At 40.5% G+C, this 14,052-nt stretch overlaps 1 protein-coding gene across 1 annotated transcript in view; it reads right to left on the minus strand.

Moving 5' to 3' along the window:
- Nucleotides 1-5,909: 5,909 nt before the first annotated feature.
- Nucleotides 5,910-14,052, minus strand: part of LOC124295564 — a 284,978-nt gene continuing 276,835 nt past the window's right edge. The window contains exons 7-8 of the mRNA XM_046745987.1: nucleotides 6,119-6,403; nucleotides 5,910-5,975 (exon numbers count right to left, since the gene is read on the minus strand). Coding sequence (XP_046601943.1) covers nucleotides 5,910-5,975; nucleotides 6,119-6,403 — 351 coding nt within the window. The remainder of the gene's footprint in view (nucleotides 5,976-6,118; nucleotides 6,404-14,052) is intronic.

Consider the following 14,052-nt stretch of genomic DNA (forward strand, 5'->3'; position numbering starts at 1 on the left):
TTCTTAGTTAAATTGAGAATAAAAAAAAAAAATGAGCTGAAAAATAAATATAATTACTTGGTGAGAAATAATCCGATTTTTTAAAGTGCAAGGAACAAACTTGCATATTTTCTGTAATAGTTTTTCCTATTTTTAACACTTTTTGCCACATTTTTCGACAGTCAATTTTCTCATCCACTCCGAAAGCATTAGTAATTTTCACAAAATTTTCATTTTGTTTTGGAAAATAATGAAATCTTACATCTAAATTCCTGCAAGCTTTACTGCTACACCCATATACACTGCAAAAGGTTTTACTTTTGTTTGGTTTCGGAGAAAATCGAACGCCCAACAAATCCTCGACGCTTTCCATCATTAAATAATATTTTTTTGATTAAAAAAATTATTTAAAAAATAGGTATAATAGCAAAGACAATATTTATTTTTTACAACAGCTTGAACAGTGAGAAAATACCCTTGTGCCAGCTGACCCGGTTTGAGTAGTTTCAATTTGAGCCACCAGATGGCAATACCAGTACTTACCATTTACCAATTGTGGTGAGGTGAATCGAGCTCGTCGAATGTCCCAGAGTGATAGTGTGACGCTGGGTGGCCTTGTGAGAGGCCTCGGCGAGAATTCTTCTGGATGCAGGATCCAGGGAGCTGGTGGGTTGCGGGAACAAGTCCCTTTGTTGATGCTGGCTGAAGCCAGAGTGGAGGTGCCAGTGATGCGATAATCCAAGAATCTAGTCTCCGAAGATAAAGAGCGTACCGACGTTTACTGCGTAGCTATAGGACCGGGATGTAGTGTGTAGCGTGAGAGCCGGTGAGACGGAATCCCCCTGATGAGTGATTTCGTCGGCCTTATACACCAGTCGTGGCCCGAACTTGTTTGCGAGAAACTCGGCGAGTTGGTAGTTCGTGGTTCTCCGTGGGAGGCGCGCGTGGCTGCGGTGGTGGCGCGCGTGACTTAATTGGTGGCGCTCGCGGCGGCGAGCTGCTAGAGATCGAGCTCAGGAGCGGACATATAAGTTTGCGGGCCCGTGCGCAAGCCAGGGCCGGAGTTGTAGGGGATTCACGAATTTGTCGTGAACACAGGGGTTTTTGGGATTCCCTGATTACAAATCTGAGGTCAGTTTTCACAAAATACAAAATGTCGGATCCAATATGGCGGACAAAAATCAAAATTATATGATTCTGCCGAAAAATTTGTTCCCAGGGGTTTTAGGGGTCTCTAATTACAAATATGAGTTTAGGTATAGGAAAATCATAAGAATTGATTAAATACGGTGGACAAAAAATGAACATTAGATAATTCTGCGCAAAAACTTGCTCTTTATGGTTTGGGGATCTCTGATTCTAATCACGAATCTGAAGTCAGTTTTCAGAAATTTTAAATTGTGGATATATCGTAATTAGAATCAGAGATCTCCAAACCCTGAAGATCAAGTTTTTGTGCAGAATTATCTAATGTGTATTTTTTTTCCACCATATTTGATCAACTCTTATGAGTTTCCTATACGTAAGTTCATATTTGTAATGAGAGACCCCTAAAACCCCTAAGAGCAAATTTTAGGGCAGAATCATGTAATTTTGATTTTTGTCCGCAATATTGGATCCGCCATTTTGTATTTTTTCAAAACTGACCTCAGATTCGTAATCAGCGACCCCGAAAACCCTAGGCACGAAGTTTTTGCACCAACTAACGTTTTTTCAATGATTTCATCCGCCATCTTGAATCCGCCATTTTTAATTTTCAAAATTTCCATAATTTTCGAAGTTCAATCAACGAATCAAGGTTATATCCAAAGTTGAACCCAGGATATAACAATTAGCTTAAGAAATCAAGCAAGAAACCATTATTTGATTCTTACGTGAAATTTCACCCTTTTCAAGCCGCTAGTTTGAAAATAATTGATCAAAAAAAATTCCTAATCAATAGGGTTTCAAAGTACACATAAAAATTCCACGATTTGTTCAGAAAAGAGTCGGATTTGAGTATTATAAAGGTTCGATATGAATAGTTTTTCAAAAAAACCACCAAAATTTCGCTGTTTTGTTTTTTAATTGCAAATTTTCTATAGAAAATATAACTGAAAGAGCATCCTTGAAAATAGTCGGGTACCAATTTTTATTAAAATCCCATTGTCCTAGCGTTGTTGGCAATCGGTCAAACATAACTATATGAAAAGTGTCATTTCGGGCGTTAATGGGTTAAGCGAGGTAAGGTAAATCGAAAAGAGAAAACTATAATAAAAATTGAATAATGCCAGGGTGTAAGACAAGCAATAATGAGCCCGATGAAGGAAGAACCGAAGGAAATCGGATAGAACGTACGTAACGGTTGAAACGCTGATGGAACCCCTGAAGAAAGTATGCTAATGACTCCTGATTCAATAATGAAATGCAACGTATGCTACTAGTTATTTCCAGGTTTAGGCGTTGCATTTGTTTCTGTGAACAGCAGGTAGTACATTCATTTTTGGTTTTGAAAATTAATTTTCGTAGTTGATCGATATCTGCTTCGTTTATGGCTCAGATAAGATTTGTAGAGTTGATAGAGTCGAGATTGATATTACCCATGGTGTTTTGGTTACGGTTGGGGTTTCGGTTGTGGTTGCGGTTTCGGTTGCCATTGCGATTTCGGCGGCGATATTCTTGCACCATCCATCGACTTCTTGGTGATCCAAATTGTAATTCAGGAATTGCAATAACTTGATACATATAAGACTTTGAATTTTCTATAATAGCAGTACACCCGGTGGTATAATGATTGTATGACTGATCTTGGGTCAGTTTGATGACGTACAAAAGAAACATTCAATAATACCTCAATAATCCTACTGTGCCGTGGCGGGTTTTTCACCCCGTCATCGACACGCACGTTCACTCCCAGGCGGAACCCAATAGATCCAGCAAACGAGGGAAGAGTCCTGCCGTGCCGCATGGAACGACGATCGAAGTTCAATTTGGGTTTCTTGTATAATTTCTAATGCCTGTTGTCTTCCCCGCAAAATTCTCTGAAGTTGCCGATGCTGCCGTGATCACTACCGAACTCGACCATTCTATATAATTTGCGCTGCCGACGAGGGAACCGGAAGGAAACGCCTATGACTGGCGTGGATTCCGAAGCCCTGGACCCAGTAGTCACGCTATTGCTCACTCATTCTACGCTGCCGCACATGCCAGCATCGCCATCGTTGCCCAAGGGTCGAGCTGCCTCCACCTAAATCGCTTCCAAAGTCCGGCCTTGCCACTCGGCACACGTTACGACCAACTGAAATCTCCCCCTGGGTACTCCGTAGCCGAGAGACCGATTTTGAGTGTACCGTCCTCGCCGATACCAGCACAGCACGGCGAACAGCACCGCTGCCTAGGGTCCCGCCGGTCTCGCCGACACGACGGAACAGCCCTTGCCACCGCCATCGCGCCACCGCGGGAGCGCGCCAAACGGAGCGCTCGGCTGCCTGACTCTCCTTTGCGTCGTGATACAAGATAGTTATGTTATTGCGTTGTCGAGTAAATCTTGAATCACTATTAGATTTTGCCGTGCTGTTTGCCGACTGCCTTGCGTCTCCTGTCAATGTCACTGATTGTAACGAGGAAGCCGGAGACGTAACCAGACTACGCCGCGCTTGAAGTAGGTGGACGTCAGCACGATGCTCGCTGGGTGTTGGGATTTTCCCAGCCACAGGCCATCTTTTCAAGCAACAGGTAGCCGGCCGACTCTATCGACCATTTTGGTATACGCCAGCGAGCCTCGTGGCGGTTAAGCCGATTTCACATTAGATTTTTCCCTACTTGACTCGTTAATGAATAATAAAGAGCTCTGAATCGTCGTTCCGTGGCCTTCTGCCGCTTTTATTTTGTAAGATTTAAAGACCAGAACCGTTGAGTGCCGTACCGCTTCTTGGCCATGCACCGGCTGGCGTGTGAGTGTGCACGAGAAAGAGAGGGGGAGACTGTTTGTGTGTGCGCCCGTCTCGTTCATGCCAAGCGGAAATTTGGCCTATGTTTTGCGGAGTAACTGCTATTAGCAATTGATTTACTATGAATACAAAAAGGATATGTCACACACATATAAATTGTGATAAGAAATTCGATTATTTCTTATTATATTATGATGATTCGTGTGTGTGAAAAATTTTATGAAATTTAGGGTGTCACTTCTCGGTTATTTGAAGTTCAGTTATAGTGGCGTTGGACATAGGTTCGATGATGTATTGAATCCGGATATTATATGTCTTGAATTAATGGGTGCAGTTAGTGAGATGGGACGGGAGGCGATAAATTCGTAGATGGGCAAATCTCTTACATATATTGCGATGATGTAGGAGAAGATTAGCACTCGTTTAAACATTATAGATGGTTTCACGTTGAAATATGTCTGTGGGTATGTTGGGAATAATGCCCTGCTTCTATCGTACAATGAAACTGATAGCGGCTGAGATGTCTTGTGAGGGTGGTGAATGCAGAGATAGCAAACTGCATAAGATCTACTGCGTATGCATTTTGTTGGAAGTATACTGTGACGAGCTGTATTAAAAGGGTCATAGAACGGGCAAGTATGTCAGAGGGAGCGGATAAAAGGGTGACATTGTATGCGGCGAACAACTTATCATGCGATAAACGCGAGGAGTAGCGACATGCGCGACGGTGGTGGAAATTGGGGTTGGATGCACACGGAGATCTACTTAGCCGGAATCTATATAGAGGCGACATTGTATGTGCTGGGTAAGTAATTAGCACATTATGCGATAGGCGCAGCGGACGAAGGGATAACATTGTGTGCGGCCAAAAATTATTATTCGATTTGCGCAAGGAGTTGCGACATGCGTAACGGTGAGGTAAATTAGAGACTAGTGCACACGGGGATGTACTTGACCGGAATCGATGCCATATTTATTCTACTCATCATCATGCACCGATTTACCGTAGTGGGCAGTCTTGCTATCGACCGCTCGGCTTATACGTACGCAGCAATATAAAGTAATGAAGTAAAAGCATTATCATACGGCTACTTACACTTTTGAAGTTTTACCTCTTAACTCGATTTTATTCTCCTGAGAATCTTGTATCTCGGCCGTTTTTCCCTTTACCATTATTTTTACAAAAAAAGCCGTCACGTGGTTTTTCGAAAGTTCGTACATTTTTCTATACGTTGAAAAATCATGACTAATATTATTCATCAAGTTAGATTTAAAAACTTCGCATTTTAGAAGCAACTTTTTAGGTTGCAACCGTGTGTGAAGCATTAATCGATGAGCCGTAACGGCAAACCGTCGCACGATACGATCACATGAGTGCAATGTAATTAGAGTAATAGAGAATTTCATTATGATTTCATTCGACAATTTCTCTCTATAAATGTATTCCACTCAAGCATACATCTCATTCGAAATGAGTTCTAAGTGAAAATATAGAAAAGTTTCAGAAGTTCCTTTTGCCGCGTGTACCGCGATGGTTACATCCGTTTTTATTTTTATTTTAGTTTTTTCAAACAATGATTATGCAGAAACTGATTATCGCACGAAAACCAGATTTTGGATATGGATCACAGGTAGAATAATCCACTCAAGTTATGATTTGTATAACCCCATGTCGAAATTTAATATTCTTTCAAAGACGTTGGAAAAAGATCCCTTCTAAGACTGTTTTTTGCATATTGAAACATAAACTTTGCGATTGGATATTTGAAATGCAATATTTTTCTTCCAAATTGAATGACGAACAAATGGTGTATACGGTTTTATGCTCAAAGCCTTCATTGTGGAGTTATTCTAATAAACTTCGAAAGAAACTGTCAGTTTGCACTGCTAAATTTCATTTCTTAACCCCGCGATAGATTCATTCTGTAGCACATTGCGAATTTTAAAACAAACATCATGTTAGAAACATTTTAAAAAATCAGCTGTGTACCCCACTTTTCATCAAGCTAAAGTACTGGACGATTGGTTTATTATTCTTATCGTGGTTTGTGATTGTGTTGATGTTTTCTGTCCAGATTAATGTGTTAAATTAAGGTCAAGGAAGGCTTTTGTGTTGCCATTCGTAACTATATCCCTAGTTTGCGCTCTGATAAATACAATTAAAATGGATCAAACAACTAACAGTATGTTTTAATACAGGAATTACTCACCTTGAGATACGAAAGCTCTTCAATGCAATTTTTCAAATCTCCTCGCACTAGAAGGAAAAATGCATTCAAATCCCAAGTATGAGCGATATGACTAGCCGCCTGCATAGCCCAAAGCCGCATCGTATGAATCGAATGATCCGTTTTATGAAGGACCGTTATTTGTTCAGAAACTGGAAGTTCGAGCAGTGGGGCTCCTACCACCCATTCTCCACCCACCTCACACTCATTATTTAGTGACACCAGCAAGGAAAATAACTCAGCAAACATCCGTCCTGTGTCGGATCCCTTCGGAAAAAATCATATTTCAAGAATTAAGATGTATTACTCACAACACGTGTAATTACAAGCCGTAGTTATCGGATGAATGGGATTCTTTAGAGTCACGCAGTAAGCCTGTGCTAAGAGATGCACATTTTTCATCCAAGCTGAGCGAGGCAACCGAACACTGCCAAGTTGCCACAAATAACGGCGCACCTAGGAATACATGGAAATACAGTGCTCTTTCCGTAATTTCCGCACCTTGAGGCTAAGAGATCTGAGAAATAGGAAATTACGGAGGTGTTGCACTCTACCATCAGAGGTGGAGCTAACGAAGACACAACTGTACACTTGGGAACAATGAATCTCAGACGGCTAATATTTTACACTAGACAGTTACGTTGGCAACATAGAGAAACCTACAGCTCTGTAGTCGGCCGAGAGTAAAATAAACTCAATCTCACAAAACATGACATAACCCATGACCGTCGAATCTCACCTTAGAATACCACGGGGATAATGACTTGTTAGATTCGACGGTCATGGGTTATATTATGTTTATTGAGATAGAGTTCGTTTCGCGCTCGGCCCACTATAGCGCCGTAGGTTTCTCTGTGTTGTCAATATAATTGGCTAATGTAAGAAATTAGCCGTCTTAGATTCTTCGTCCCCAAGTGTACACGCGCAATTGGCAATTGGCATGTAACGGAACGTGAAAAAATCGCTTTATCTAAAATTTTAACGTTCTGAAGCGTGTACGTTGAAAACTTCACCAAGTTGAAACCTTTTCTTACTCAACGTCCGCAAGAAATGTCACATCAAAGTTTATCATTCCGGTCCAATTAAGGTTTAAGGGAAGACTTCGATGAAAAAAAAATTACCGTATTTTTGGCTCAATCTCTCTAAAATTTAGAGCAATTACTAACAATCCTAAAACTAGAATCTGATCCAAAATTCAGCTCAGTAGGTCTAGTAATTCCAAAGTTATGTATTTTTTTAGAAGATTTCTTCGGAATATCCCTTGCGCATTAGATTTAATCGTAGAAGGTTGAAATTTTTTGTGAATACACTTGACTAAAATTTGCAGCAGGGAATTTTTGATTGGAGATTTCTAAATCATTAAAACTATTACTTGAACTATTTGAATTTGTTTATGTTACAATTTTTAGTATATTAAAGGCTGGGAAATGAGTTATATTCACCGGAGCTAAAATTCCCTGCAATGATTTCAAGATAACATGCCTGAGAATATATGTGCCAAAGGGCAAAATGATTGAATAAAACCTAATGCGTAAAAAATTTTTCAAATATCTGAAAACATAGTTCTGAAATAAACGCGATTGAATGAATTCAGTTTCATGACCTTCTAAGAAGCAAATACGAAGTATGCACAGAATGAGATATTTAATGTACAGATGAGACACTTTGACTTAGTTGACTTTAACATTGATTTGGACCATATAAAATTAGGTCAAACGGAAAAAAATTCATTATTCATTAATTTTTTTTTTTTTTTTTTAATCCAATTATTTGAATTGAGTTCAAAATTTATTTCAAATTGTGAGTGGGTAATATATTGATAAATCATGTATCGCTCGTCAGTGTCTATCACTATTTTGATTGATCGCTTCAATTCCATTCCTTCGTGCCAGTTTGCATCCAATCGGTTTCTGCGTGTCTGTTCTGAGGTCAACCCTCTTCTTACTCCGATTCTTCCTCCAGAATCGTTCAATTTTCAATGAACTCACTCCGGAACATAAAAGCAAAGAAAAATCCAATTTTTTTATTGTAGAATGATTATTAGGGATAGACAAATATTTCAATAATATATTGAGGAAATGAAAACTATCAACTAATATTTATCTAGCTCACACTCGAGTCTAATATACAATAATATACCTGAATTTAAGTTTGGAGCTGACTGCTTGCAAATTATTTCTGTGAAGAGACCGTTCGAATTCCCTAGCACCATACGCTGTCCCTTCGGCTTTTGTTTCAGACTTTTCCGCAGCGATTTTCTTAATTTTCACTATTCGTTTGGCTTTCTTGCACTCCGTCGTTGCGTTCCATTCAGCCTTACACTTTCATCTGGCATCTCGTTGCTGGCTCATCCTTTATGCATTATCTGCCACTTTCTCAGATCTCACTGATATCTTTGGATTTTGAGTATGGAGCGCTCCGATGTAGTTTTTTCTGCACTCTGATTCATGACCATCTTGCCACACTGCAAAATCAGGCGAAGTATCATCTAGTTGGACTGCAACAACGACACATACCTGACAGTATTTTGAGGGCACCTGGTAATCGATGGCCAGTCCAGTAAGGATGGTGATGACCATTCCTACTCCATATAACGATGTAAGGCCTCGTTTGTGCCACGTACGGTTGTAAGATACTGCGACATCAAGTACTATCCCATTCTCTATTGAAGGATCTGTGACTTCATGCGCTATTATAACAATTTTTCTATCCTTCTCGAAAACTCTCGCTTCCAACTTGTCAGTCTCTGCACTCACCTGGTCCACATGACTTTTGAAGCTACTGACACTCATGCCTTGCATGCCCATTTCAGTATATAATTTTGTGAGAAATAGCTTTGTCGATATCGCACATATCTAAGTGGCGCTGTTGGCGGCCGTGCGTTTCCCCTGCGCACCGTCCGCTGTGCGCGGGCGAGGCTCCCGCAATTCGAGGCTCAACGCTCGCAACGAGCACATCGTATGTGTCTATTCAGAGTTCGAGATAGTGGAATAAAGGAATCAAGAGAATAAGCAAACAAGTGTATTTACTTAATACAGTCACCCGACCCCTCTAATAAATTCTACTCCTACAAATTTTTTCATCCTTGAATGCCCTAGTCCAACGTCGACTATTCCTTCAAATACTCGCCTGTTTATTTTAAAGGGTGGCCTTGTCGAAGTGTCATTGATACGTGGATTCCTGTAATTTTCATCCATTTCATAACCGCAGCTGTAACATTTGACGGCGAGCGAGTGCTAATTGGAGTTATTTTGAGAGACAGATCTCTTCAAAATTTACGTCGCAGTAGTTCAAACCACAAAAAAAATTTGTCACAGTTTGTCAAATGTATTTTCCGAAAAATAGCTTGGCAAACGCATTCGCTGGGAATAACTGCTAACGTATAAAAATTTTCATACCTAAATGTTTAGGGTATATGTCACAATAACTAGTACCAGAGTTATCCGCAATGTTACCGACCGATGATGTGGCTCAGAGGCAGTCTGTTAACTTCACGCTCCTTTATTTTCAAAAAATATTGGTACGGATCGACGGACTTCCGCAAAAATTGGTACTCCAACGTTGATTGGATCGCTGCTCACGAATCCAAAGTCAGATTTCTAAAAATTTAATAAGTGGACCCATTATGACAGTCAAAAGTTCAAAAATTTTTCTTTTTCGAGCAAAAAAACACATTAAAAAAATATTCCACAGATGTCAAATTTTTCCCAGATGGGGAACGGTTCAAAGATCGTTTTTCCGTGAAAAATCGGAATTGGATTTTTTGTTCATTTTTGAGGAAAATTTCATCGAAGTCTCCCCTTAAGCGCGAATTCTTTTCATGTCGTTATCGACAAAAAACAAAAAAATTATGAAAAAATAGGCATCTTATGTAAAAAATTCTCACCTTTCTGAAAATATTATTTTTTTTTTAGATAACTTTTCAAAGTCGATCTCAAAAATACATTTCTTGTCAAAACAAAAAACCGGTTTTTCATGTTCAAAATGTATCTTACTTTTGAGTTCTTCGTGTGAAACCTGAGATTTCTTCAGTAGAGAACTCAAATTTTCAAAGTGTGACGGCCATAAGATCTCACGTAAGCTACTTTTAATCGATACAGGTTTTTCAATAATATGTAGTCTCTTTGTGGAATTGAACGACAAATTTCTATTTCTTCGGATTGTGGACCATCAGATGTACCCAGGGACAGTTTATAAAGTGAGTGCACCATTATTTCTTAGTTTTATGTCTATTAATACACCGCGAGAAAACGGTAAAACTTACCAGGCTTAGGGACCGACTACATAGGCACAAGGTTTGTCGTTTGCTCATTGATTGAGAGACAAAAAAATTGCTAGAGTACAACCCGTAAGAGTCAAACTACTCACCGCCTGCGAGGTCAGTCGGTGAGCCTGTTAAGTTACATAATTGTTATTTTCCCAACCCGTCCAGGCGGAATCAAGGGTAAAAGCGGAGGAAGGAGAAAGTAGTGAGGCGAATACTTCTCGGCCAGAGAGATTTTATTTTCAGGTCTGCTTCGTAATACATTCGAGTTGCGACCAACTCACTGCGCGAAAGTCTGCCGCTGCTGGCCTCAGAATCTTCTCCCCTCTCCTTTGGTTATAGAACCGTTCGACTATCGTCGGATCAGACGCTCAACTTTCTGCTTTTGCTACGAGCCGATCTCTCGGCATGTTGAACCTCTTCACACAGCCGCCTCAGGCTGCGGACTCATTGTACCGTCATCTGTATGGTCTTTAACCCTTTTTTACGACCCTATGTTACAGATGAACTTGCCGCCTCCCTATATGGCTGACAACCCCTTTCGGTCACCCTATATGACAGGCCATACTTTGCCACCACTCTATATGGCAGATGACCCTTGTGGATCAACCTATGTAACAGGTTAGTCTTTGCCGCCACCCTATATGGCGGGCGACCCTTTTTAGTCACCCTATGTGACAGGTCACAGTCTTTTGCGTTTGATGACTTATATTTTTTTGTTATTTATCCATTTTACATACCGGGACAATCTCTAGAAACTATACAGTAAATGAGCATGCGCCAAATAATTCAATCTCATTGGTTAGTGAAATCGCCCCGCGGCGATCTTTTCGTCTGCTGGCAGACGGCCAACGTACACAAAATAAGACCAGAGCTGTGGATCTCTCACGCGTAAAACCACGGATTGAGGTTATGTTGCTGTTTATTTTTACGTTGCGTGAGTAGTCTAAGAAGCATAGTATCGTTCAGCAATACCGTGGTCGATATCGGAAGACATTCAACCGACGCAATAAAGAGTTCAACGGAAAAGCAAATATTAAATGATACAGGAATTGGGTGTTATTTACTGAGAGACAAAATCTGAAATTCAATGTAAAATGTCATCAGCAAGTGGGAGTCTGAATAGAATTAGGTGAGTAAAACCAACGCTTATTGTAAACAGATTCATTATTCACATCAAATTAAAAATACGTTTCATTCACGATTTATGTTTTGTACATTTTATTGAAAAGTAGTCGTATCCAAAAATATCGAAAGTTCCTGTCTGATGATGATAGCTTCTAATATTGCGGAGGCCGTCGACCGTTCTGTGCCATCGTCAAATCTGTGCGATAGTATCGCTGATAAACCAGTAGTATGGATATAAGAGTTCTGGGACACAAAATGGCGGCGTACCGGCAGAGTTGCCCCGATTCCTACCTTACCGACAGTCGGTATGTTACCGCTACGATAATTCACCTTACCCTTAATATTGTTACCGGCTGAAGCGTTAACATAGGTGGCGTCACCAGTATTTTTGCCCGATCTTACCAACAAACAGTTCGACAATGACATTTTTTGCTTAGTCAGATGAGCAGGCATTTTGATTTTTGCTTAGTCAGATAAGCGGCCATTTTGATTATTGCTCAGTCAGATGAGCAGCTATTTTGATTATTTCTTTGTCGGATGAGCAGACGTTTCAAAGTTTTATTGGTAGATGGCAGACATTTAACGCACGAAATTGTTATCTCTGATCTTACCGACAGTTGGTGTCACCGGGTGTTGTCGCAGGTTTGTCGCATTATCGATCAATCGATGATTCCATCGATCGACTCTGCGTGATAATTCCAATGCTCGCTGCAAGATGGTAACTTTTTCATTTATCATGTGGTTGGGTGAAAGTTTCGAATAATAACGGTTGGATGCTTTGATATTTATTTATTTTATCTTATTTTGTACAGTCAGTTCCCGCCATACCAATTACAGTATGTCCTCGGAGGTCTACGTAGACCTGTGCGGGGCAAGGAGAGAGATGGATTGATGACCATCATTATGCGGCTGCAGCTGTCTTAAGATGTTCAATAGAAACACCCGTATTCGCACAAGGGGGGCAAGGGGGGAAACTGCGGAAAACCTTGCCAAGGTGTAGCCGGACCGAGTTCAAACCTCAACCCACCAATTCAGCGCCTGAACGGCGTGACCCGTCTTACAATTTTTTTATTAATATGGTGATAGGAAACACAGAAAAGCTCTCTCCACATTCACGAAAAAATTTGTTAGTATACTAATCAAATATGTTGATCATCGCTGGTTCCAATTAGCATTCACAGTAGCGTAAGAGGATTGGCGTAGCACTATATATATATGTATATTCTATGAAGTACCCGCAAAAGTAGAAACTTGTTGAAGTCTTCGAGTTTTCGAATGAGCAACTTTTTTCACAACTCACTTTGTCAAATACCTTGTGAGATAATTGAGATTAGAAAGATATTAAATTTCAAGGATATGGATACAATAAACCGATGCCTAATTTTTCCCTTTAATAGAACAAATGAACAAAATGTTATCGGTCCCCGAAAGAGAAAATAAATAACAAAATTACAGAACGAGTTGCGATGAAAGGTGAAATCACTTCTACGCCTAGGCCGATCGATTCAACACATGTTTAATCTCATATTCAATGTACTATTTTATCAATATTAACCACTGAAATGCGGGTCCCGACTCTCACACATGATAAAAAGAAGCTGTAGTATCGTCTTGCTGTACAAATCATTAATGAAACGGGAACGGCTAAATTATTACTTCACATAGAGGTTTAAATATATTTGCATTCGAACGTTTTTCGCCATACATTCAGCTCCCCAGCCTTACAATGTCGAAAGTATGAAATTAAAGTTGCCTTGGGGACTTATCTTATTCACGGGCTTTTTATCGTTGGCTCTTTCCTTAACCTCCGGGAACTATAGGGTCGAGGGAATGGCGGAGAATCGATTATCAAACTCCACTAATGGCCAAATCTGTCCTGATCTCCAAATTCTGTACCCGCTCCTTCCTTCTCCCTTCCTTCTTCCTTCCTACCTCTTTCCTTCTTTCCGAGTTATAATGGGCTACCGAACGACCGTGCGCCTTGACGTCCCCAGAGAGGAAGAGGACGAGATCCCGGTGACACAGAAGATCTCCCCCCTTTCGCTGGCCGAGCGGTTACCCCAACCGTATCGGCAATTAGCGCCCCTGGGCGCCGCCTCACCCGTTCCATCTCGTGTTACATTTTGTGGCCTAATAAGACCGCGAACATTTCAATTCCATATCACACCTTACAACCTGTTTCTGCACGAGGGATTTTTCAAATGTGAGAGAAGTTTCAAACTACTATTCGAAAGCATTAGCCAGTTCGGTATCGGCAATCAACCAACTGGTATTCTCCAAACTATATTGCTGATCCGGACTTAAGGATACGTGCCCCCTCATAAAGTTAGCGATATCAACATTTTTATTCCGATCAATCTCCACACAGTTCGACTCATGGCGAATTTCCTCAAACAAATGACAAACAGCCATATTGATCAATTTCGTAGCCGCCACCGTAGTCACACCGTCTTCCTTTGTGATTTTTTCGTGAATATAGCTCGAAAATAAAAAAGCGAGTGCCGACGTGAAGTTCAAGTAATTC

Source organism: Neodiprion lecontei, chromosome 7 (assembly GCF_021901455.1).
Source record: "Neodiprion lecontei isolate iyNeoLeco1 chromosome 7, iyNeoLeco1.1, whole genome shotgun sequence".
NCBI lineage: Eukaryota > Metazoa > Arthropoda > Insecta > Hymenoptera > Diprionidae > Neodiprion > Neodiprion lecontei.